A 21,749-nucleotide genomic window follows, 5' to 3' on the forward strand; every position below is an offset into this window, starting at 1 on the left:
CAATAGACCTACTGTTACTTGTTGGCCTCATATCCTGGAGGTCTGGAGGAGTTTGCTTACGGCCGTGTGAAGCATGACACACACAAGCATGCCTAAACACAACACGCCTCTCCATAGTTTGCGATAGGATTGTTGGTGTGTCAGACTGGTGTATACGTGTATAAGTCTCAAATTTCAAATTCGGGTATCAGATTGCATTTCTGTGTTGTGTTTTTTAGTGGACAAATCACACTTTTAACCAGTGGAAAATGAAAAGTCCAGTGTGCTGTCTGTATATTCTCAGTAAGCAAGCAGTAGGTAAATGTCTTAGCTGTAAATTATGGCGTTCTGTAGCATCCCAGGATTACACATATATATGTCTGGTTAGCTTCTTCATTTTCTCTTGGTATATTAACCCTTTTATTATACCCTTGGTATATTAACCCTACCAGTACACTGGTGGTTCATTTCATCCAACGAATCGAAATCAACTTATGGGACATTCTCGATCAGTATAAACAAATGAATTCACTCAGGACTCTGTTGGATTTCAGTGTGAGATGTATGTTTTTCCTTCTGTTGATAACTTTACACAGAATTGTAGTGGTTGAAGCTAAACACCTTTAGATTTTAGATGATTATGAACAAGAACCTGGGGTGTCTCAGAGAGCAGAAATGGGTTTGATAAAATATCAGTATGACAAAGACATTCAATGCTAAACACAGACAACACTGAAGCAAACAGGAGCAAATTCCTTTTTTTTTCTGCTCGTAAAAAAGAAATGCAGACGATAGCTTTTATCCATGCATGCTAATTAAAATGAATGCTTCTGATAGTGTGTGTAGTGTAGCGAGTGTGCGGTGCATGGATACCAATGACGGGATACAATATATGGGTGGAAAACGTGGTGGTATTTATTTTACAGGTGTTGGTGGAGATTCTGAGTTTAATTTGTGAAGATGAGAGTAATTTGTTTGGGCGGGGTTAAAAATTGTACTCCATCCTGCCACTAGAGAGTCTCAAAGATGATTTGGCTTCACTTTTCCATCACTTTTACAACATCCACCTGTATTTCATATACAGTCACTGGCAGTTTAAAACACATATTAAATAAGTATGTTATCAATAAAAGTTAGGTTTATTTTTTTTCTGCTTGTTAAACCTACTAGAACTACTGAGGCTACTTATGACCCAACCGATACTCTAGCTATGTATTGTTTATTTAATGAATGAGGTTGGAAATGTTCGAGGAACTGTTCAGTGGTTAGCGTGAGGCTTTTAGCTGGTTCTACTTTGTGGTTTGTATGTATTTCTCATTGCGAGTAGAGACAGTTTAAGAAGAGTTTGAGGTTCATATGCAGGGCAGAAGACAAGGCCATGGTTATGATGAATCGGCCCTTGACTACATTACCCATCAGCCCCCGCTTTGCCAAAAATAACGGAAATGGAATGGAAACGGAAAGATAACATGAATTCTGTCATTTTGCTGACAGTTTAAAACTGCTCATTACAAAACACAGTATTCTTTCAGACCAGAAGGCTGAGTGTGTTCTGGTGCTTGCTCAGGCAGGTTGCAAAATTAATTTCCCAGAATGCTCCTGTGGCCAAACAAACCGAACTCTGTTTAGAAGGACAGGGTCAGGACGAGTGTGTTGTGGTTGTTGTAATGTTGTAATGTTGTTCCTAACCATGTTGTGATAGATCTGGTTATGGACCAGTATTGGGCTTGTTGACAACAATTGTGTGTGTGTGTGTTTGTGTCTGTGTGTGTGTGTGTTTGTGTCCTGTGTGTGTGTGTGTGTATGTTTTCTTTAGTGTAGGTTTTTCTGTACCATATGCATTTGTATGTGTACTGCTCACTCATGAAGCTTGGTTTACATATGATTGTGTGTGTGTGTGTGTGTGTATGTGTTATTGTACGTGTTTGTGTACCATATGCATTTCTATGAGTGCAACAATATATGTATATACTGCTCACTCCTAAAACATACATTATGTATGATGTTATGTGTATGTGTGTGTGGTTTGGTTTTGTGTGGTCTTAATTTATTGTACTGTAAGTGTGCAAACCTTTTGAATGTGTGACACAATATATGTATATATTGCTCACTCATAAAGCTTGATTTACATACAGTATGATGGTGTGTGTGTGTATGTGTGTGTGTGTGTGCTCAGGCTCACCTGGTAGCAGCATTTGAGCAGAGCTTGGGCAACATGACAATCAGATTGCAGAGCCTAACCACAACAGCAGAACAGAAGGTAACTGTGACTTATCTGTTATTAATATCACAGCACTATTGGAGTCTCGATCCTGAGACGTATGTTTAGCATTTAGCATTTCTTGGAAGGAGTCTCCAGTGTCAGGTTTCAAGATGGAGGGCTTTGTGCTTTGAAAGGGTGGGTTTATTTTGTTTGGAGTATAGTGAGGGAATAAATGTTTACAGCTGCTGTAGAGTAAACTTACATATTTAATGAGACTTAATGGCATTAAATGTAACTTTAAACGTACTAAAAAGTGTTGTGCTGACGTTTAATCAATGAAAACGGTCATCTAGATAATCACTGCTGTAATAGAAATAAAACACTTTAGGGTGTAAAACACTTTACGTGTGTGCACACAAGAAACGTGTGTGTAACAATATATATAGTGCTCTTGCACATAAAGCTTGAGTTAAGCATGTTGTGTCTACGTATTGTCTGTGTGTGTGTGCAGGACACAGAGCTGAATGAAATGAGGAAGACCATCGAGCTGTTGAAGAAGCAGAACACCGTCGCGCAGGCTGCCCTCAGCGGAGTCGTTAACACACCAGAGACCCAGAAGAAAGGTTGAATCCAATGATGTGGCAGCTCTTAATTTTGAAAGATGTATTTATTCTATTTATTTTTTTAATAAACCCTCTTTCTCTCTCTCTTTCTCTCTCTCTCATTCTCTCTCTCTCTCTGTAGACTCCTCCAACGGTTCTCCTCTCACAACATCAGCAGCAGCTTCAGACCTGCAGATCCAGCGCCAGCCCTCTACAGACAGCGTGTCTAGCCTCACCAGTCACTCCAGTCTGGAGCTCGACGCCAACAGCAAAAAGAAGAGGAAGAACTGGGTGAGTCTTCATCACTCCTCCTGCCCACCATTTAGAGAATCTATACTACACTTAAATACATACACATGTGATTACTGTGTTAACTACAGATTATGTGTGTGCTATACAGCTCGTCTCCAGCTCGAATCGACTGTGTGTGTGTGTATACATGTTGTGGCTTGTGTAAATACACAAGTCTGTCTTGATCTTTCTACAGGGACCTTCTGATCTAGCGATAAATGAATGAGTAATATTGTTTGTATGAACTACTGCTATATTCTAGAGACAGTTGTTTGTCTATCAGATGTTACACTGATTCAAGCTGTACAATATTTATATTCCTGATGCAACTAGAAAGACTAAAAAATTCTCATTAGAAAAGTGGTCGTTTGTGGGGATGTGGTAGCTTAGTGGTTAAGGTGCTGGACTACAAATCGGAAGGTTGTGAGTTTGATTCCCACGTTCACCAGGCTGCCACTGCTGGGCCCCTGAGCAAGGCCCTTAACCCTCAATTGCTCAGCTGTATAAAAATGAGATAAAAATTTCAGTCGCTCTGGATAAAGGTGTCTGCTAAATGCTGTAAATGTAGTTTATACAAATAGTCACTGTACATTTATTACACAGATATTAATAAGACTTTATAATGTAGGCTCGTTTCTCCTAACTCATTGTGATCTCACCAAGGTTCACTATAAAATAAAACAACAAAAAAACACCCACAATACATTCTTCCATTCTAACATGAGCTCCTTTTCTCGTATTTCTGTGCTCACGTCTCGTCGAATAGGTTTGCGAGGTACGTTTTTTTTCTCATCTGGCTCTCGGCACTGAGATTTAGATCATGATTGATTACTCACCGTTGAGCTGTTGGTAAATCCGACAAGTTTGGGCAGTTTAATGTTTCACACATGAGTCTGTCTTTAATGTTTGTGAATCCAGTTCACAATGTGGTGTTGCAATACTGACATTCTTGTACTACAAGCTGATATCGGTTATACGCTTATGCATCAAGTCCCTAAAGTTAGGAATATTAGTTTGAGATATTAGAATGAGGTGTATTTTTTTTTCTCCTTCAGCTAAGGAGCTCCTTCAAACAGGCCTTCGGTAAGAAAAAGCCATCGAAGTCGGCCTCGTCTCATTCAGACGTCGAGAAGATGGACGAGTCCTCCATGCCTTCGTCACCCAGACTACCTTATGGTTGCCACTCCGCTGGGACGTCACTCCTCCGGCACTCGCACTCCAACTCACTGTAAGACTTCCTCATCACAAATAAACCTTTTTAGCTTGTACGATTATAAGTGAAAAAATAAATCACTTTCCATGTATCACTAGTGCCCCCTAGTGCTCTACAACATGTATATAGAGGTTCAAGAACGTGAGACTGTAATGTGCTTTATCTACCGTATAATGTCTTATATAATGTGTCAACAAGTCTGAGGAAAGCTAATATTGGACAAGTATTAAGAACTGGTGTGTGATCTACACAAATAAACAAATTAAATGTCATATAAAAAGCATCGTGATGATCAAACACAACAAACAAGCCTACATATGTTAATGTTAACCAGTGCTCCCTAATGTACGCCATTGTGTTGCACATACGTGTGTGTGTGTGTGTGTGTGTGTGTGTGTGCGCGCGTGTGTGTGTGTGTAGCCCTCTCCTTTCTTCGTTCTCCATGTATGGAAATGGTTGGGGCTCTAACAGTGCTCCCATCAGGACCAGCTCTCTGGCACGGTAACATAGACTTAAAAAAAAAACAACAAAAAAAACAAATAACAAATCAATCAAAATCTGTTGTTTTATAAATCACAAGAGCTGCTGGACTGCTACTGTACACTGCCATGTCATTTACCTCAATGATGACTTACTTTCATTGCAAGCTTGTGGAATAAAGCTCTAGGATGTGCCTCCTGTTTCGGTGTGATCACATGACCTTATTATGACACACCTCAATGCTCAATGTAAAAAATGAACACATTTTAGAGCCAAAATTTTACTACGAACCCACTAGTAAGCCTTGGTGTTAAATATTATAATGTTATTAGATTATTTTGGCTGGATGGAGTGAAAATCAGGTGCGTGCTGTATGGGCACTGTATGTGAATCATGTGATTCTCTCTCTGTATGTGAATCGTGATTTTTTTGGACTCCTCTTCATATTAAAAGCACATTTATTGTGAAACAGTTTCATTCAATTCTGACCTACTAATACACGTGAAGTCTGAATGATTTGCATAATTAAATACACTAATTATTGACCTTCAATTGATTACTAACTGCAGTATGTTTAACATCAGTGTGCTAGAGTATTGTTTATGATGTGTTAGTAGTTGTTTTTGATGTATCTTTGGTGCGTGTGTGTGTGTGTGTGTGTGAGCTAGGATCTCGGAGTGTACAGACTGTGAGACAGAGACGGTCATGCAGCTGCGCAGTGAGCTGCGTGATAAGGAGATGAAGCTGACTGACATCAGACTGGAGGCTCTAAGTTCCGCCCATCAGCTCGACCAGCTCAGAGAATCCATGAACCGCATGCAGGTTAATTAAGTACCTTAATGACATCTAGAGAAGTGAAAAAAGAGAGGCTGTTAAGGGCCCCAGTCACACTGCTCACTCACTGATCATTTTCCCATGACTGCATACTACATCACATTATTGATATTAGTTCTGATGACAAACATTTCCTGTCAATCAAACCTTTAAAAGGATAAGATCCTTTAGAGGACAAGATAATCTTATATATAATATTGTGTAGTGATGCTTTTGGAAGTGTGTAATGTGGTGTTTCGAGTCGTGTTCATGTGCCGTGTTTGTGCAGGTGGAGATGGAGAAGCTGAAATTGGAAAATGAGCGTCTGAGAACAACCAGTAGGGGGAGCTGCAGCACAACCACATCTCAAGCGTCTGTGTGTCCTTCGGCCCTCGGCTTGTCCTCTCAGTCAAGTCTCACAGAGTCTACCAGCCTAGGTACACAAACACATCCTCTCTCTCTCTCTCTCTCTCTCTTTCTCTCTCTCTTTCTCTCTCTCTCTTATTCTCCTTCTCGGACATTCATAGACAAGATGCCAACTCCATGTGGTCTTTGAGGACAACGACCTCCTGATCAATACACAACTGTCTGACTGTATCAGACTGTATAAAGGACATTACTCATAGTAACACTCTCTGGTGTTTATAACAGTTTATAACCACACCCTCCAATGTCACCCAAATGAGGATGAGATTCCCTTTTGAGTCTGGTTCCCCTCAAGGTTTCTTCCTCTTCCAACTAAGGGAGATTTTACCTCAGTCACCTCAGGCTTGTTCATTAGGGATAAATACAAACACATTTAAATATAAGTCTAATATTAATCTTGAACGTTTTGTACTATATTTCTTATGTTCTGAAATAAAATAAAATAGAATTGAATTGAATCATTCTTTCTCTTTCTCTCCCTCTCTCGCTATGTCTCTCTTTTTCTCTTCTTGTAAAAGAGTAAAACAATGTTATGTATGTTTTTACTTATTAGTGTGTGTGTGTGTGTGTGTGTGTGTGTGTGTTCTCAGACATGCTGCTGGAGGACAGTGGAGATGGCGGCTCTCGTAAAGATGGACATCACGTTAAGGTGGTCGTGAGTCTGGACAGAAATCCGGAGTGGAAAGAGGTCAGACACTATTTTCACCTCATCTCAGAGTTTAGTTTTGGTTCTAACAATTAACACCATCTGTTTTAAACTGTGGGGGCACGGTGGCTTAGTGGTTAGCATTCTCGCCTCACACCTCCAGGGTCGGGGTTCGATTCCCGCCTCGCCCTTGTGTGTGGAGTTTGCATGTTCTCCCCGTGCCTCGGGGGTTTCCTCCGGGTACTTCGGTTTCCTCCCCCGGTCCAAAGACATGCATGGTAGGTTGATTGGCATCTCTGGAAAATTGTCCCTAGTGTGTGAGTGCGTGAGTGAATGAGAGTGTGTGTGTTCCCTGTGATGGGTTGGCACTCCGTCCAGGGTGTATCCTGCCTTGATGCCCGATGATGCCTGAGATGCCTGGGAGCACAGGCTCCCCGTGACCCGAGGTAGTTCGGATAAAGGGGTAGAAAATGAATGAATGAACGGCGTCAGCAGCTGCTGTAACTGTGACTTAAATCATTCATACTATTACTAAATCATTACTATTAATCAGTAGCCAATATAGCAAGCTACACTCACAGAGTAACTATTGTAGTCTGATGAATTTCCATCTCATATAAATGACTTGAACAAAATAAAATTCTATGAATAATTTTCTTTTACTGAAAATGTCATAAAAGAAAAACGATGTGGCTCTGGATCTGGGTTCATGCCCCAGCACTGCCAAGCTGCCACTGTTGGACCCTTTAGTAAGGCCCCTTGCCCTGTCTGCTCCAGTGGTGCTGTATCATGGCTGACCCTGTGCACAGACCCCCAACGTTATTTGAAGAAATATTTTCACTGTGCTGTGATGTATATGTGACAAAATAAAGGCTTTTCATCTTCTGAAAGTCACATGATGAAACTTTTTTTGACCACTAGATGGTGCTGTGTTTATGTTCCCTGTAAGAGAAACAGCATCTGTATGTAATGGTACCTCAGAAAGTGGCTTCCATATGGGAATGCTGGAAGTCAGCCATTGTTCCTGAATAATTTTGCTAAGTGAAATGTTAAATTATTGTCTATGATAAGAGATCGTAGATAATTACACGCCAGATGGTGAAGCCGATCTGATTATCCCACAATGAGAATTAAGAAATTGGAGAAGAAAAAAAAAGAAACTTTTTAGTTATTGGCCACGATGTTCTGGCAGCATTGATAGTTATACTGCATATTAGATTAGATTTGTGTGTGAACCCAGCTTTGATGGTGTGTGCGATCTACTGCTTTCTGTGTCAAACATGTTTGTGTCTCTTGTCTGTCTCCTCACAGGAGTGCAAGCAACACGACTTCCTGATCGGCTGCATCGGCGTCAGCAGTAAAACCAAATGGGAAGTTCTGGACGGTGTCGTCCGACGCCTCTTCAAGGTAAATCCAGAAAACGCAACCGAAATTTTACCCAGAACCTTCTGACCAATCAGAATCAAGTATTTAACAGGCATGTGGTATGAGGGCGGTAAAAATGTTTTCCCTCACATTTGTGTGTGTGTGTGTGTGTGTGTGTGTGTGTGTGTCACCTGCAGGAATACATTATCCATGTAGATCCAGTCTCACAGCTGGGCCTGAACACAGACAGCGTGCTCAGCTACAGTATCGGAGATGTTCAGCGCACCAGCGAAGCCGACACGCCGGAGCTGCTGCCCTGTGGCTACCTGGTGGGAGACAGTGACACCATCTCCGTCAGGCTGAAAGGTAAACAAACAAAAGACAAAAACTCTCTCTTTTTCTTCTTTTCCATTTTTTTCAGCCTGTTTTCTCTGAAATCGTTTTGGACTATGCCATCAATTTAGATTTGTTTTTTCCTGCAGATTATTATGAGTAGAATAAATATTTATATTAATAGAGTCACACAAACCCTACTTTTGCAATTCACTAATTCAGATTCATGAATGAATGAATGTGTCCCTCTGTAGCTGAAGAGGAGCACAGTCAGGATGCGTTGGTGTTTGAGACACTCATCCCAAAGCCCATCCTGCAGCGCTACGTTTCTCAGCTCCAGGAGCACCGGTTCATCATTCTTTCTGGACCCTCCGGCACCGGGAAGAGCTTCCTGGCTACGAGGTTGGCGAAGCACGTGGTGCTGATGGAGGGACACGCACTAAACAAACAGCTCATCACAACTTTCAATGTGGACAACAAGTCCAGCAAGGTGATAGAGGATTTTTCTATAGTTTTTCTGTTTCAGCAACTATCCTACAAAATTCAGCATGAATGTAGTTTATTTTTATGCAAACAAAATTCAAATGTGATACATATTTATTTGATTAAATTAATAATTTATTTGATTAAATTATGCAAAGGTTTTGTCCTAGCCACTACACTGATCTGAATACTACGGGCCTTGCTCAGGGGCCTTGCTCAGGGGCCCAGCAGTGGTGGCTTGGTATACCTGGGATACAAACTTACAACATTCTGATCGGTAGACCAACATCAGTTTGTTGTTAGATACTAAACAGTGAAATGATTTGATTTAGGAGCTGAAGCAGTACCTGTCGAACCTGTCTGAGCAGTGCAGCAGCACCGGAAGCACTCGGGCCGTGGAGGCACCTCGAGTCATCATTGTAGAAAACCTGCACCATGTCGGCTCTCTGAGCGAGATCTTCAACGGTCTGCCGAACTGCAAACACCACCGCTGGTTAGTAACACCACTGAAATTTATGCTTATTACTGCCCCATATCCATTGGACCTACACATCTACACCTACAATCACAAACACACACACTTTATAACATTTGTTATGGGTGTACAGCGGTGCTGATACAAGTGTATCAGATGGAAAGACGTATTACACACAACAACCCTGTAGGCTTTATACCACAACACTTTTGAAGTCTGTACTTAATAATAATGATTCTCTATTATCAATAATAGTTCAAATTAATAATTAACAATAATAATTATAAACTATATTATTTATATTAATTATATTAATGAATTTATTCATCTTATAATGGTAATATGGGGGGCACGGGGTCGGGGTTCGATTCCCGCCTCCGCCTTGTGTGTGTGGAGTTTGCATGTTCTCCCCGTGCCTCGGGGGTTTCCTCCGGGTACTCCGGTTTCCTCCCCCGGTCCAAAGACATGCATGGTAGGTTGATTGACATCTCTGGAAAATTGTCCCTAGTGTGTGAGTGAATGAGAGTGTGTGTGTGCCCTGCGATGGGTTGGCACTCCGTCCAGGGTGTATCCTGCCTTGATGCCCGATGACACCTGACATAGGCACAGGCTCCCCGTGACGGTAGAAGATGAATGAATGAATGAATGAATGAATAATGGTAATATTTAAATATGAATTAATTAATTCTAAAAATATTAATAATAAAGAACAAAATACTTGATATGGTGAAGCTTTTAGGAAAATTCCCACTCTAAGGAGTGGAAGGAGTCTCCAGTGTCAGAACAGTGTTTGTAACCATGCTAAGGTTACAAATATTTTAATATTTTACTATTATTATATTTTATTTGTATTTTTTATTGTTATTATTATTATTATTATTATTATTATTATTATTATTAATTCTGATAAATTCTTTGAAATATATTTCTTTATATTGTATGTACTTGTGCCTTATTTTTATTCCTTTATTCATTTATTTTATTTTTTTTTACTGTTGGCAATTTTTTATCAAGGTGTAAAATAACATTTTCACTGCATGTCGTACTGGGTATGATTGTTTATGTGACAAATTAAATTTTAATTTGAATTTAAAGGTTTTCAGGTCAGCACTGGTGACTTAATAACTGTTTATGGTTGTTATAACATGGAACATGGAAGTGATAACAGGAACTCATTTGCTTTGCAGAAGTTTCACATTAATAAATATGACTAGATATAGATAATAAATAAAATGTTTTCTTAGGTATAAGAAGAAGGAGAAACTTCATGCTTCTCATTGAGCCACACAAGTGGTTATTACTTCCCTATTACTTCATGCCTTTAATTGTTTTATTCCTTATGTAACAACCATTTAATATGACAGTATGATTTTTTTTCAGTGGGTAATATAATGATCGATCTTTGTATGTTCACAGCCCCTATATTATTGGCACTATGAACCAATCCTCATCCTCCACATCCACAAATCTGCAGCTTCACCATAATTTCAGGTAAAATTTCTTTAGTGTGTTCTATTACATGACACCTGACCCTGTGTACTTGCCTCACTGATTATTAAAAGATGTATCAAAATAGCACACACCCAAAGGTCACTAAGCAGTGGGAATTAACAGGAGTAACAAAAGTGCATGAATTTGAATTAAATTAATAATACGTGCCATAACAAGTGTGTTAAATTGTCTTAAATTCAGATTAGAATTTTAAGTCTTTGGATAATAGACGCTGGAGAACGCTTAGTACTTTAGTATTGAATACTATGGTGGAAGTGCAAAACAACACACAAAATACAAAAACAAAACAGCAAATCATAAAAGCAAAACAGCAAATCCAAAAACAATATAACAAATACGAAAACAATATCACAAATATGAAAACAATATCACAAATACGAAAACAAAATAACAAATCAAAATAACAAATTATAAAAAAACAAATCCAAAAACAAAACTGCAAATCTGAAAACAGTATCACAAATACGAAAACAAAACAACAAATCCAAAAACAAAACAACAAATCTAAAAACAAAATAACAAATCTGAAAACAAAACAACAAATCCTTAAACAATATAACCAATCCAAAAGCAATATAACAAATCCAAAAACAATATAACAAATCCAAAAACAATATAACAAATCCAAAACAAAATAACAAATCTGAAAACAATATCACAAATACGAAAACAAAACAACAATCCAAAAACAAAACAACAAATCATAAAAAACAAAACAACAAATCCATAACAAAATAACAAATTTGAAAACAAAACAACAAATCTGAAAACAAAATAACATCCTTAAACAATATAACATCCTTAAACAATAGAACAAATACGAAAACATTAAGAAATCCGAAAACAAAACACAATGACAATTCAGACAAACTGGAAAACTTAGGTATAGTTTGCGAATGGAACTTTCCGCTGATTGGACAAATATATTGACTTTACTGTGGATTAAAATATAGCATTCTGCCAAATTTCTGCAGTTCATGTGGAAAAGATTTCTCAAGCTTACAAAAGAGACAACAGCCAAAAACTAACTGCGGTTGAGGTTTTTACTGAGGTATATTTTGTTGAGGTATATTGTAGGAATGACTGCTTTTAGATATATAGGTTTTTTATTTGTTATTTTGTTTTGCACTTCTCAGCCACCGTAGAATATGCATAGCCTCTGATCGTCAGTTACTCTTAGACTAACTGATGACACATTTCCTTTTAACACGTTGATATGTTATTTGAATTGTAGAGATACTGTGCATTTCTTTATCTTTCCCAGAACCCAAGGGGTGTGCAAACTTATGAAATGAATTGTAAGCAGGTCTCCAACCCTGATGTTTTAACATCGTGTTTTTGTTTCAGATGGCTCCTTTGTTCCAATCACACCGAACCAGTGAAGGGCTTCTTAGGTCGTTTTCTGAGGCAGAAGCTTCTGGAAACTGAGATCAGCAGTCGCACACGTAATGCCGACCTGGTGAAGATCATCGAGTGGATCCCGAGTGTCTGGGAGCATCTCAACCGCTTCCTGGAGACACACAGCTCCTCTGACGTCACCATCGGTGAGTTCAGAACAGGCACAACCAGTCAGGTGAATCCTAATGTCTATAAATACGAATGTGGAAAGTGCTTGATAGTGCAGGTTGCGTTGAATGAAACACCTTAAACACTTGTTCTGCGTTTTAATAACCTCTCCAGTAAGCTTGTGCACTTTAATAACCTTCCTATTTCAGTAGGAATAAAACTTTTCTTCCTCTCTCCGCAGGACCACGTCTCTTCTTGTCCTGTCCCATGGATGTTGAGGGTTCTCAGGTGTGGTTTACAGACCTGTGGAACTATTCCATCATTCCCTACATGCTTGAGGCTGTACGTGAGGGTCTGCAGGTAAGAACATGCAAGACATGTTGACTTTTCTGGCATGTCGAACCTCAGCATGTGACGAGCAAATCTTTCCTAATTATTTTGTGATTAACTTCTGTGTTTGTGATGTAGCTGTACGGCAGAAAGGCATCATGGGAGGACCCTTCTCTCTGGGTGTTGGAGAGTTATCCGTGGCCTCCTGGCCTCCAGCAGCTCCAGTGTCCTACTCTTCTCCGGCTGCGGCGTGAGGACATTGGATTTGACAGCTTTCCTCGAGAACCTGGCTCTCAGAGCACAGAGATCACGCCGGACGGGGCAGAACGTGACCCACTGGTTAGTCTACAACTCATCTTTTCCTGTAATCATCAAAGATCCATGAAATGCTTTACTTTTAATTTCAGTGGTCTTCATGTATTTTGAGACAAAATATTAAAGTATTGGAAATTAGTGGGACACAATTTGCACTGTAATATTTCATTATGTCAGATCAGATTGGACTTCATTGTGGAGTGTATAGGGGAAAATGCAGGTAACTCCTGACCATATGTGGAAATAATGATAATATTAACAGGAGAAAAATTTTAATAGGTTAAAGTATTTACTGAGGGGGAGCACGGTGGCTTAGTGGTTAGCACATTCGCCTCACACCTCCAGGGTCAGGGTTCGATTCCCGCCTCCACCTTGTATGTGTGGAGTTTGCATGTTCTCCCCGTGCCTCGGGGGTTTCCTCCGGGTACTCCGGTTTCCTCTCCCGGTCCAAAGACATGCATGGTAGGTTGATTGGCATCTCTGGAAAATTGTCCGTAGTGTGTGATTGTGTGAGTGAATGAGAGTGTGTGTGCCCTGTGATGGGTTGGCACTCCGTCCAGGGTGTATCCTGCCTTGATGCCCAATGACGCCTGAGATAGTTCGGATAAGCGGTAGAAAATGAATGAATGAATGAAGTATTTACTGTAGGAGTAACGTGCACGATTATGGACAACAGTAGCCCAGTCACATGTGCGTTTGAGGGATGGAATGCCTTGGGTGTGTGAAGATATATAATTATTCTCATATCACGTCTCACTTACACGACAGACTCTGATTGGTCAGAAGGAGTTGATTCCTTTTCTGTATCAGCTGCTCTGACAGTAGTGATGCTTAAAAACAATATAGAGACCTATTATTTTGTCATCTGTTGTAAGGAGTCTCCAGTGTCAGCTTTTTAAATCTAAAAAATAAGCTGTTCTTTAAAGTTTTCCAGACACTTCAGGACATTGTGAATTGAGGGTTTTTTCAGCTTATTAAATTGAGGAGAGAGAAAAAGTGAGATTGGTCACAAAGTGTTGATATTCACAGCTACTCTAATATAAGTGGCACGAAATTTACAGCTGCTCTAACATAAGTGACAAGATGGTTACAGCTGCTCTAACATAAGTGACAAGATGGTTACAGCTGCTTTAACATAAGTGACAAGATGGTTACAGCTGCTCTAACATAAGTGACAAGATGGTTAGAGCTGCTCTAACGTAAGTGACAAGATGGTTACAGCTGCTCTAACATAAATGACAAGATGGTTACAGTTGCTCTAACATAAGTGACAAGATGGTTACAGCTGCTCTAACATAAATGACAAGATGGTTACAGCTGCTCTAACATAAGTGACAAGATGGTTACAGCTGCTCTAACATAAGTGACAAGATGGTTACAGCTGCTCTAACATAAGTGACAAGATGGTTACAGCTGCTTTAACATAAGTGACAAGATGGTTACAGCTGCTCTAACATAAGTGACAAGATGGTTAGAGCTGCTCTAACGTAAGTGACAAGATGGTTACAGCTGCTCTAACATAAATGACAAGATGGTTACAGTTGCTCTAACATAAGTGACAAGATGGTTACAGCTGCTCTAACATAAATGACAAGATGGTTACAGCTGCTCTAACATAAGTGACAAGATGGTTACAGCTGCTCTAACATAAGTGACAAGATGGTTACAGCTGCTCTAACATAAGTGACAAGATGGTTACAGCTGCTCTAACATAAGTGACAAGATGGTTACAGCTGCTCTAACATAAGTGACAAGATGGTTACAGCTGCTCTAACATAAGTGACAAGATGGTTACAGCTGCTCTAACATAAGTGACAAGATGGTTATAGCTGCTCTAACATAAGTGACACAATGGTTGATTTTTAAAAATTAATTAAATTAAACCAGTATTACATGTCTGCATAAATTTTAATGTGGATTGTGTTGACCTTTTGACACACAGATGAATATGCTAATGAGGCTAAAGGAGGCGGCTCACTGCTCCGGCCCTCCGAGCGACGACAGCGACTCCCAGCAGCACCAGTGATGCCGAGGAAGTCTGCGATCTGTGGCTGGAATCTACACTGTGAACAACACGGCAATGCGTCTTGCTCTCACAACTGTGTAATCCGTGCAGGAAGCATCAAGCAATTTACTGATATCACTGTGGCCTAAACTTCAACATAGGAGTCATCGCTACTAGAAAGATGCCCGTCGTTTTAACCGCGCCCCTTGTTGACTTTTCGTAACAATTCAGAACTATTTAATACAATGACTTTTGTGACAGTAGAACAGAAATTGTGCTCTTAATATCAATTTGTGTAGCAATTCGCACACGCTGTTTCCTGTGAAACTTTTATACACACAAAGTGCCATAAAGCTGCTAGCCATGCTATAACTAGCCATCATGCTAGCTTGAAAATCAGCCTTAGCTCGTGAGTGAAATTATGCAATTCTTGCACGGCGCTTTCGACGAACGGAGAGAGAAAAAAATCCAAACGACACCTTTAGGATCATTCTTTGTTAGCAACAACATGCTATCCAGCTAACTTTAAACTGCGTAGTCATGCTAGTGATTTACTATTTACGGAGTTTCTTTGGTGATTGTTGCAGTCAAATATACTTGATTTTGGGAGCTTTGGCTGATTGCGTGTTGGGATGATGTCACACAACAGAAATTGTTACAGTATGCAAATGAAGGCTGCACATCACAGGGTTATAGAATGTTTAAATGGCATATTCCACATTTTGATTTGCATTTCCTGTTATACCACCATATTAGGGTTTGTTTAAAATGCTCATCAAAAGATTATTTGGTCATTTGACCATATTATAAAATCTCTCCACTTTTTTTTTTTAATTTTTCAAAAGAAACTAAAGTCGGATACATGTGCGACGTATAACGCGATGCTGAGTCGATCCAAAAAGTTTAATTGATAAGAATTTCATGCAAAGAAATGTTAAGGAGAGAATCAACACAGTGTGTGTTCAAAGCAGTAGTTATATTTTTGGGGTGTAGTATTTTTTTTGGGCAAGCGCACACTAGATGCCGCCACCACCGTGTTTCTTTCTCGATGCGGTTTCTCAGGACTTTGTGCCACAGCCTCTGTAGTGTCTGCTTCATTATTTTCCAGAAATGCCTTTCATGACATCGCGGTTTCATGATATCAATTCTTATGTTTCATGACATCGCGGTTTCATGACATCGCAGATCATATAACAAGCCATTTTATACATTTCAATAGACTTTTCTTGCACGTTCACAATCGATCTTCATGTCAGCTTCCGTACACAGCTGGAACATCGTACGTGGTGCTAGCATTTCCTAATGCCTTACTACTTTTGTATCCACAGCAGAAATCTTAAATGCTGGAAATGTTTACACCGGATAACCACCTTGAGAGCGACTTTAAGTGGTATTTCTTTTGTTGATATCTTTGTAATCAAAGAGAAACAGGAGTTCGTTGAATACCTGTTGAGGTCATCATAATGGCTGCTTTGTGTTTACATGAGAAGCGAGGAAGTGCAAAAGAAGGTGCTGTGTTATACCTCTCTAAAAGGATGAGGGTAGTTTTAATGCTGGAATACCGTAAATCATTGATGCTTCCAGTATAATGGCACATTTCAAATAATTCCTTTTTATCACGGTGCTTTAGAGGAGCAGTTAGTCATTTTAGATTCGCTGTGATTTCAAATTACAATATTCATGAATATTCTTTTCCAGCTTAGCAAAGCTCCCTCACTTTGTGAAAACATGATGTACCGTGTGTGTCGTAGAAATCCAAACGACCCAGGTGCATTTCTATTTATCATCTAATATCACAGATGATGATTTTTCTGAGATTTTATTGAAATGGTGTGATTATTACTCAGGTCTCAGAACTCGTTCAAAAGTGACAAACTGCTCCTTTAATCTCTGGGAATTCACTGAGACAGTGATAACTGCCTGTTTTGCAAGAGTCACCTTTGTTTGAATGGAGAGTTGGATTGTGTGAACTGATTATGTGAATTTGCTAGCAAAAAGAGAAAAAGGCCTCTTGTTTTACATCGTCGTACACAGAAGCACTTTGAAGACACACACATATACACATACACACACACACACACACACACACACACTCAACAGACTTGGCACTCTTTCGCCTAATCTAAAGTCCTCTAAGCCAGAGTGATTTTCTTTCTCCCGAGCCGAGTGCCGGCGTGTCTAGTGGCCCAATCTGAAGAATTATCCCGCCGTCTATTTTCACGCAGTTTCAAAGGAGCACTCTGCACTGCCTTTGTTTAGACGTCTGCACTTTGTTCGCTGGAGAAATGAAGTTTTTCAAGCTGTCATGTGACGCACGATGTCGGACTTGTGATGCCCAGCTTTTCTCAACGGACCTTTTGATTAAAGAGACTCTATGCAATTTATCTTTTTTAGTTGTGCTTTCTCATACTGACGTATTGTTCAACACATCTTGTTAATACTTCTTTTTTCACACATATTAGTTTATTGTTTTTTGTTTTTTTAATGTTCCGATGGTAAATGAAAGCGGAAAGAAAAAACCTGCTCTGTGAAATGAACGTTAAGTTGCGTAATGCCATGTTTTTCAGTTTGTGTATAATTTCCCTTGTACAATATGTGAGTAAATTTGAAACCTTGTACCACAAATCGAAGATGTTGTTTAACAATTCTTTAAAGTAAATAGATGTACAGATGACTTTTCTACCGCTTTGTACAGTCCGTTCTCTTTTATATTTTCAATAGATTGTGGGTCCTTAAAACTAATGAGAATAAAAATGCTAACTCTCTTTGGTCATTATTCAGTGACATTTAGAGCTGACATGAGCGTGATCGAGTATAACAGTAATATTCCACTAGGATTTAGTATAATAATAAATCAGAAATGTCATGTTTATGCTTAAACTGTAAAGAAATAAGTGGTGCGTCACCTAAAATATACCTTCAGGTGACAAACATACACAAGACGTCTGTCTTAAAAAACAAATTTCCTCAGAGAAACATTTGAAAATATTGTTGTTATGATGAGTGAGCAGGGCTTTTAGGGAACTTTTTCCGAATCGCATATTCATTATTATATTATTATATATTTATTATTATTATTATTATTATTATTATTATTATTATTATTATTATTATTATTCACTCTTAAAAATAATAACTTTTTTTTCAAATTCAAATCAAATTTCAAAATCAAATTCAAACGCAAAATTTTGGTTGAATTTTTTCATCGTTTCAGTTTTTCACAAATTTTATCAACGATTTCATCTTTTCTTAAAGATGTTATTCATAGACACATCTCACAGTGTTATCTACACACAGATACCGTTTCAAAAAGTAATGGCACCGAATGATTTCATCATTGCTCTAGAAGTGCACCACACTCGCTCCTCGCCCTGCACCTCGCTCCCTCTTATCTACCAGCACTTCGTCTGGTCCCACGATCTCTCAGGGCAAGAGGAAGGTCTACAGCAAGACTCTTTTCTGTTCATGGCATGAACTTCCTCTAGATATCCGAACATCTGAGTCATTGGATATCTTCAAACGACGGGTGAAGACCTTCCTCTTCCTGAAACTCTTATGCTAGCGTTTAATTTTTTTTTGATTGTTTTATGTGTATACTAAAAAAAAAAAACCCGAACAGAGATTTATGTATTCATAGATAGAGACTTCAGTGACGTCTGCTAAATGGCATAAATGGAAATGTTTAGAAGATTTCTACTCTAAAGAATCCCAAGGAAGCTCTTTTTTTAAAAAGTGAATGTTTCATTTTCATATAGGTTTTTAGAGCTCTGATTTATGATTTGTTGCAAAAAACAAATTAAACGAATAAAACGAAGATATTTTGAATATTCCTCATCTGACTAACGGAGGTTGAATGTGGATGTATTGCATTTTTGCTTGTAATTTTGAAGGCATGAATTTTACATGAACTTTTAAATGCCTATTAGCTCAAAAAAAAATGCACATTTTTAATGATTTTGTTGTTTAAAATTTAAGCCTTATAGTGATATATATCTTAAAAAATATCTATATATTTTTATTGTGTTCTTAAATTTGATTTAAGAGATCAAATTTTAAGAGAAAAAAAACAAGCCTCTTTCCCTTTGGACTTTAATATGCAAAAATATTTTCTCCCCAAAGTATATACATTTCATCCTTACAAACATCAAAATACAAAATAATATATGACTTTTAAGTTATACATTTAGCATCTACATAGTTTAGATTAAACAAGATAAATCTAAACAGAAAAAAAAATGGTGTGTATCTTGTTCGGCTATAAAACGTTCCATGCAAAATATTTCAAATATCTTCATACAAAATAGAATATGAAATGTTACGGCTGCAGAAAACGCAGCCACAGTGAAGGCCTTCACATCAGCAGCCTGAATTTTTCATGTATAGTCAATGCTTTTTTCCATCATGTTAATTTTCGGTGTGGTGTTAAATTAAAGCTAATTAAAGCTGCTCATTCGTAAAATAGATGAGTCTCTGATGCACTATGAAGTGAGTGAAGTCGTCTCATTGACACCAAGACCTTAAATGTGCGGGACATCGATATACTGCATTGTAAATGAAGCCAACAATTTAAAAAAAAATATTTAAAATAACATTCTGCCAGGTCAGCAACCACATCTCTCCTTGTTATATCACTTTAACATACATACTGGAAAAGAAAGAAAGAAAAAAATCCTAATCTTAATGTTGATGCATGATGTTTAATCAGTGCATGGGTGCCAAAACTTTCCTACAGCTGTTGACGGTATCTCGGTTTGATTCAGTCCTGTAGGATCTACCCCATTTGGATTAATCTGACATAACTCAAAGTCTTTTTATCTTGTGGCTATGATACAGTGATTTCTTCGTCATCTGACGAGTCCGAGTTCTTGCTGGAGTGTGATGGAGACGTGAAGAGTGAATCTGAGCCGTTTTCAAGATCTTTGCCTATGTGAGGATGGTAGAAGGCACCGTGTGGGCTGTCCCTGTCAAGATTCTCGTACTTTATTCCGACGTCGCTGAGATCTGGGTTAGGGTTTGTCTTTGTGGGTAGAGTTTGTTCTCGACAGCCACCTGAAGACAAAAGTTCCCTCTCTTTGCAATTCCGCCATTTCATCCTTCGGTTTTGGAACCATATTTTTACCTGTCGGAGAGTCAACACAATATAACAGATTTTAGATTTGCCTCAAAAGGAGTTGCTCCGAGATCTGGAAACACTTGTTAGCTTGCATTAATCACATGGAGATCAATTTACCTGAGAGTCTTTCAGGCCCAGTTTAGCAGCTAGCTTCTTCCTGTCCGGTTTGCTGATGTATTTCTGCTTCTGAAACATTTTCTCCAAAGCTTTGCGCTGAACATCCGAAAACACGGCCCGCCTCAGCATCCCTCTCCTCGGCTTTCCTCTCGCCGAAAGTGGCCATGAGAAGGTTCCCGGTATAGGGACCACTGAGTTTGAAGCTGTTAAAAAAGAGGCATCATTGAGTCCGTCAGTTAGAGACAGGCAGATGTATACAAAGTCAATTCTTCCTGCTCTAACCTTATTGAAGGGGATCCATTTGAGTGGAACGAGGCAACTAATTAGCACATTTGCTTGGCTCCCCAAAAGCATTGGTATGGTAAAAAAGGCCGAGTAGCTATTCAGTCTCCTTCGGTGGAGGATACAAAGCGCTAATGAAGCGTGCACGGTAATTGTGTAGTAATGAACTAACTGAAAAAAGGCTTAAGACAGGCCACTAAAGCCATATATTATGGCGACAAAAAGGGGATTTACACTTCGAAACTAAACACAATTGCATGCCAAGATCATTTGAAGAATACTGATGGCAGGGATTTATTTTAGCCTTATACCAGCCTATTCCAAGCTATTTCAAAGGCCTATTTGCATCAGCTATAGGCTGAGTGATATAGATCTAAACCTACATTGTACAGACCACAAAAGCCTGATGCTATGTTTTTTTTAACCATTCATTAGAATCAGCAGGCTGGGTATAATGTCCTAAATAAATCGAATTGCTCAATTATATTATATTTTTGCGCTTCAGCTGCTTTCAGATGTGGTCTATAAATGTATTACCCTTTTTAAAAAAAATCTGAAATAGTCCAATTCGGGATAACTGGCTCCTTCAATTGTTAACTGTTTAGGGAAAAATCACAGACTACAAATAACCATAACATAATTTATTTGAGCACAAAATGCCTAAAAATCTTTCTGTCCTCAAGTGTTTTCCTAAATATATTGATCTATAGTTTTATCAAGCCAAGATTCTTTTTTCCTTTAATGTTTCTTATCTAGCGTTATTTGCTATTACATATTCACAGCTAGCTAACAAATAGCTAATATTCTTAAGGCATCCTAGCAAACTCTTGTTATTCAGGCTATTCTTAAGAGCTTCATAAGAAGTTCCAGGTAGTCTTGATTATTTTTGTTGTAGTTATTGTTGTTGTTGTTGTTTGTTTTCTATCCAAGTAACATCTTCCTCAGGTTCTATTCATTTCTGACAGACAATGCTACTCATTTGTTTTGTGGCTAAAACCAAGTTTAGTTTTTGCATCCATTTTATAAGGTTTTATGTTTAGCAACAAGTGTTTGCTTAGGTGTCCTATGAAGGCCTTGTGAGAAGATTGTAGCCCTGAATAGCGACTAATAGGGCATTAGTCCATGACTGGTAAATGCCCATCAGCAGTACTGCATAAGGAAATAATGTGTGTGTGTGTGTGTGTGTGTGTGTGTGTGTGTGTGTGTGTGTGTTTGAGCGGGACTGCTAAAGGGGATCTGACCCAATTGGTCACGGTGATG

At 38.8% G+C, this 21,749-nt stretch overlaps 2 protein-coding genes across 4 annotated transcripts in view; one reads left to right on the forward strand and one right to left on the reverse strand.

Moving 5' to 3' along the window:
• The window catches only part of nav2b (neuron navigator 2b), a 121,796-nt gene extending 104,054 nt beyond the window's left edge, over positions 1-17,742 (forward strand). For 2 of the 3 annotated variants that reach the window (XM_060885849.1, XM_060885847.1), the window contains exons 21-37: positions 2,156-2,239; positions 2,694-2,805; positions 2,927-3,075; positions 4,131-4,303; positions 4,709-4,789; positions 5,437-5,590; positions 5,871-6,018; positions 6,598-6,695; positions 7,965-8,060; positions 8,216-8,384; positions 8,606-8,841; positions 9,167-9,327; positions 10,726-10,800; positions 12,169-12,365; positions 12,569-12,687; positions 12,796-12,996; positions 14,915-17,742. In XM_060885849.1, coding sequence (XP_060741832.1) covers positions 2,156-2,239; positions 2,694-2,805; positions 2,927-3,075; positions 4,131-4,303; positions 4,709-4,789; positions 5,437-5,590; positions 5,871-6,018; positions 6,598-6,695; positions 7,965-8,060; positions 8,216-8,384; positions 8,606-8,841; positions 9,167-9,327; positions 10,726-10,800; positions 12,169-12,365; positions 12,569-12,687; positions 12,796-12,996; positions 14,915-14,998 — 2,337 coding nt within the window. In that variant the 3' untranslated portion in view covers positions 14,999-17,742. The remainder of the gene's footprint in view (positions 1-2,155; positions 2,240-2,693; positions 2,806-2,926; positions 3,076-4,130; positions 4,304-4,708; positions 4,790-5,436; positions 5,591-5,870; positions 6,019-6,597; positions 6,696-7,964; positions 8,061-8,215; positions 8,385-8,605; positions 8,842-9,166; positions 9,328-10,725; positions 10,801-12,168; positions 12,366-12,568; positions 12,688-12,795; positions 12,997-14,914) is intronic. The other variant, XM_060885848.1, reaches the window with a different exon arrangement.
• A 2,057-nt stretch (positions 17,743-19,799) lies between these two features.
• dbx1b (developing brain homeobox 1b) overlaps positions 19,800-21,749 on the reverse strand; it is a 4,051-nt gene continuing 2,101 nt past the window's right edge. The window contains exons 3-4 of the mRNA XM_060885826.1: positions 20,208-20,410; positions 19,800-20,096 (exon numbers count right to left, since the gene is read on the reverse strand). Coding sequence (XP_060741809.1) covers positions 19,800-20,096; positions 20,208-20,410 — 500 coding nt within the window. The remainder of the gene's footprint in view (positions 20,097-20,207; positions 20,411-21,749) is intronic.

Source organism: Tachysurus vachellii, chromosome 13, assembly GCF_030014155.1.
Source record: "Tachysurus vachellii isolate PV-2020 chromosome 13, HZAU_Pvac_v1, whole genome shotgun sequence".
Taxonomy (NCBI): domain Eukaryota; kingdom Metazoa; phylum Chordata; class Actinopteri; order Siluriformes; family Bagridae; genus Tachysurus; species Tachysurus vachellii.